The sequence below is a fragment of the Entamoeba dispar genome, genomic scaffold (assembly GCF_000209125.1).
Source record: "Entamoeba dispar SAW760 scf_1105229460357 genomic scaffold, whole genome shotgun sequence".
Classification (NCBI taxonomy): Eukaryota; Evosea; order Mastigamoebida; family Endamoebidae; genus Entamoeba; species Entamoeba dispar.
Window position 1 is genome coordinate 25,332 of NW_001854152.1, and position 3,864 is coordinate 29,195.

Below are 3,864 nucleotides of genomic sequence, written 5' to 3' on the forward strand. Positions count from 1 at the left end.
GAGATATGGCAAATAATGGAATAGCATAAAGATTGGCATACATCATTGTATAGAATGGTGGTACTTGATAGTCATGAGCAATAATATCTTCTTCTGATGATGCTATTCCATCACAAACTAAAGATATAACAATTAGTATTAATCCAAATATGAATGAAAAGTCTGAATATTTAGAAGTGTCTAATTTAGCAAATTTATCATACATAAACATTGCTATTCCACTAAATGTAATAATGCTGAATATAACCTGTCTTATTTCATATTTTTTAGTGTAAAAAATACTAAATAACATTACAGTAATTGGTTTACAAAATTTTGTAATAATTTGAGTTGGATAATCGATATATAACAGTGATTTATTTGAAAAGAACATTGCACCACAATACGTTTGACTTTGAATAATAAATCTTTTATATGGAACATTTTTTATATCAAAGTGTTGTTTTGTTATTTTAATGAGGATATATGCTCCAAGTGTACTGAAACATGCCTGAAGAAATACTAACCCACTAGTGGCAGTAAATAAAATTTTGTCTTTGCCAAATTGGTGTTTTGTTCTAATGAATGAGTGTACTGATTTCTTTTATATTATTTATTATAATAACAAAAAATAAACAAACAAATATTCAGTAAAAAAACCAACAGAAAGAAATGATCCAACTAAACAAATAGAAGTTATTAATATATCAATATTTGTTTTATAAGAATGAAAAGTTGATGTAGTCATTTTTGTACCAATCGTTTTCTTTTTTCAAGATTTTTTAATTAATTTTTTCCTTTTTATCCTTTTTCATTGAAAAAAAAAAGAAGTAATCATATTTTTTCTTTAGTTTTTTATCAAGTATAATTATTTATATAAATAATACTATTCATAAAATTTTCTAAAATTTGAATTATTTTAGTTAGTAACATCATTTGTCGTTAATAGGAAATCGAATCAACTCCCTTAGAACTTTTTGTGTAATATAAAAATACATTCGTTATTTTTATTTCTTGGTTTTAATGGGATTCGAAGATAGCACGTCAGAGACACCACACACTTCCTTAAAATATTTCCATCATTCAAATCAACTAGTTATGGACTGGTTATAATGTTGTGTTTAGTTGAAAAACATCTTAATTAATACTACAAGAATAGCAGTGTTTATTAATTACAATGATGGGATATCGTTGATAATAAAAGATGGGCATTTATAAAGATGGTATTATTACTTGTTAGAATACAAGTATATTTGATAATATAAGAAAGATTATCAAAGGAAAGTGGTGTAGTGGTTGATGCTAAAAAGAATACTAACCCAAAGCAATACAGTAGTAATTATATACTCTCCTTAAAATAAGAAAATAAAGAAGAAATTCAAACCTATCAAAATCAAAAAGAAATTAAATAATGAATATTTAAATAATTGATGTTTAAAATACTCTATTTCATATCAAAAACAAGAAAAGGAAATTGTCACAATCCAACAACTAAAATCAAAGGATAAACTAATAACTGATGAATAAACATTTTTAAAGCAAAGGGATAGGATTAGCTAATCTCTCCTGAGCAAGGAACAATAGAAAATATTTCTTTTAATACTTAATTAACTACTTTTTATTTCTTATTTTTAATTATGCATTAATATTAGGAATATACAAAAATTTATGTTTTTTTCAGTTTATAAATACAACTGAGTATTCTTTTTTTTTTAATAGTCTGAATTTAATAAATTATATTGATTGAAGAAATATCACAACATGATTCTGTAAAATAAATTGTATTGATTTACCCACATTGACACACCGAAGCATTGTGAACAGCAGTTAAAAGAAAATTCAATATCTTCATTGAAAATATATATAATATTATAATTATGGTAATAAATATAAATTAAGTTTATTAAATAATTAAGGAAATGGTTAATAAAAAAGAAGCGTTATTCACAAATAAGAAGATATTCGAGTAAAATGAAATGATAGATGTATTTTTCTGTGTTAGTGTAGTTGGTGAAATAATCTTAAGACATATATTAGATGAAATATATAAAGATTGTTATAAAAGAATATTATGATAATTTAAATTTATTTCTTTAACAAATAGCATATTCATTCTTGTGACAAAATCATATGTAACAATTAAAACACTATAGATCTAATGAAGATTAAATAAATTAAATACAATGGTTTGTTGTTATGAATTTAATACAGGTATTAAAAAAATTGTATTAAACAATGCGTTAATGATAAGTTATTGTTAGGTTATTTGAAAAATATATAATAGTGTTATTCAAATTTATGATTAAATTATAAATTTATTTGTATATCTATATTCTAATTTAATATGAATAATTTAACAAAATCATTCTGTTATAAATAATTTATAATGAAAAAAAATTATAGAAATTATCCTTATAGAGTAAATAAAAGAGAATATATTACACACAAAAAAAATTAAATTCGTTCATTGGCTATTATAAAACAAGAATTAATAATTATTATAATTTTTTAAAATCATTCATCAAAAAGAAAATCTTATTAAATAATATACTAACAAATTACAAAATAATAATCGAGTAATGTTAATTAAATTTCATTATTTTATTTTACATTTAAAAATTATTATAACGTATTATCTTCAAAAGTTATTTATACCTTTTATTATCTCATTTATTCATATATTAGAAGAATTACTACCAAATAAATCATATCAATTTTATTATTTATACTAAATACATATAAATTTGTAAATTTAAAGAATGAAGAATGTAATTGTTGTTAATATGAACTAATATCAAATCATTATAAAAGAACATTTTTATATCAAAATTTAATTAAATTCAAAATATTTATATAATAATTTTTACTACTTTTGAATTTATATCCAAAAACAAGAACTATCTTTAGTATTGATGAAATAACAAATAATATGTATTAATTAGAACAAAAATTACTATCAAAAAATAATCAAGGTAATATAATAGATAAAGTAATGAAAATATAAATTCAATTAACATTTATCAATGAATTTTATACAAACAAATGAGTACAGAATAAATAATAGAAGCAAACTAACATAAAATATGATATAAAACATTTTCTTATTCTTGAACAAATAAAAATAAGAGTCTAATAAAAAATAAAAGCACTTACTTTTATTTACTATAAAAACTTGTCTTCTAACAGTATTCAAATCATAATAACAATAAATACACAAATAAAAATGAATGATTTAAAAATAGGAATAGAATATTGCAATAAAAAACTTAAAAATAATAAAAAATTTAAAAAAAGGAGAAAATTATTGATAAGTAATTATAAAATATTATAATAATTATTATAATAATTATAGTTTTATTTATAATATATTTTATAAATAATAAACTTTACCTAATAAAATATTCATAGAGATTTCTTAAATTAAAATTATTTTGTTTTTTTACAAAGTAACAAAGAGAGTGTTAGATTAAAAGATAATGCTTCTACAAACTTCTAATTAAAATAAACTAGTTTTGATATTATAAGGAAATTATGATTTAGTTGAAGCAATTAAAAATAAAAATAGAATTCTATATTTTTCTCCATATTTTTCTTTATCTCTTTCTCCCCAAAAAAACATGAAAAAAACTAAATTAATTAAATTAATGCTCCTTTTGTTTTTGTGTTTTCTATCTAACTTATTTCTATGTCATGCCCAAAAACAAGATTGGCCTTTGTTTCATAGTGAATGTGGTGATGGAATTGTTCTTGAATTGAATGAGAATGTGACTCTGTAGCACATTGTACTAATTGTTTATGTGATACTGGTATATCAGTAGGATATACATGTCTTCAAATGTGACATAAGATGTTACTGATGTACTGCTCAACATGTGACTCTGTGAT

General features: G+C 20.9%; 2 protein-coding genes across 2 annotated transcripts in view, besides 11 other annotated features; one reads left to right on the top strand and one right to left on the bottom strand.

Annotated features, from left to right (window-relative positions):
- EDI_059680 (UDP-galactose transporter, putative) overlaps positions 1 to 727 on the bottom strand; it is a gene marked incomplete at both ends in the record, with an annotated part of 2,326 nt that extends 1,599 nt beyond the window's left edge. The window contains 2 exons of the mRNA XM_001737106.1: positions 42 to 557; positions 621 to 727. Of these exons, the coding sequence (XP_001737158.1) occupies positions 42 to 557; positions 621 to 727 (623 nt within the window). The remainder of the gene's footprint in view (positions 1 to 41; positions 558 to 620) is intronic.
- Positions 582 to 615: a sequence feature (AT_rich).
- A 115-nt stretch (positions 728 to 842) lies between the features above and the next one.
- Positions 843 to 901: a sequence feature (AT_rich).
- A 105-nt stretch (positions 902 to 1,006) lies between these two features.
- Positions 1,007 to 1,601: a repeat region.
- Positions 1,602 to 1,833: 232 nt separating this feature from the next.
- Positions 1,834 to 1,894: a sequence feature (AT_rich).
- A 125-nt stretch (positions 1,895 to 2,019) lies between these two features.
- Positions 2,020 to 2,070: a sequence feature (AT_rich).
- Positions 2,071 to 2,248: 178 nt separating this feature from the next.
- Positions 2,249 to 2,389: a sequence feature (AT_rich).
- Positions 2,390 to 2,465: 76 nt separating this feature from the next.
- Positions 2,466 to 2,607: a sequence feature (AT_rich).
- Positions 2,608 to 2,691: 84 nt separating this feature from the next.
- Positions 2,692 to 2,736: a sequence feature (AT_rich).
- A 57-nt stretch (positions 2,737 to 2,793) lies between these two features.
- Positions 2,794 to 2,845: a sequence feature (AT_rich).
- A 325-nt stretch (positions 2,846 to 3,170) lies between these two features.
- Positions 3,171 to 3,325: a microsatellite.
- A 6-nt stretch (positions 3,326 to 3,331) lies between these two features.
- Positions 3,332 to 3,421: a sequence feature (AT_rich).
- A 202-nt stretch (positions 3,422 to 3,623) lies between these two features.
- EDI_059790 (serine-threonine protein kinase, putative) overlaps positions 3,624 to 3,864 on the top strand; it is a gene marked incomplete at both ends in the record, with an annotated part of 3,548 nt that continues 3,307 nt past the window's right edge. The window contains one exon of the mRNA XM_001737107.1: positions 3,624 to 3,743. Within this exon, the coding sequence (XP_001737159.1) occupies positions 3,624 to 3,743 (120 nt within the window). The remainder of the gene's footprint in view (positions 3,744 to 3,864) is intronic.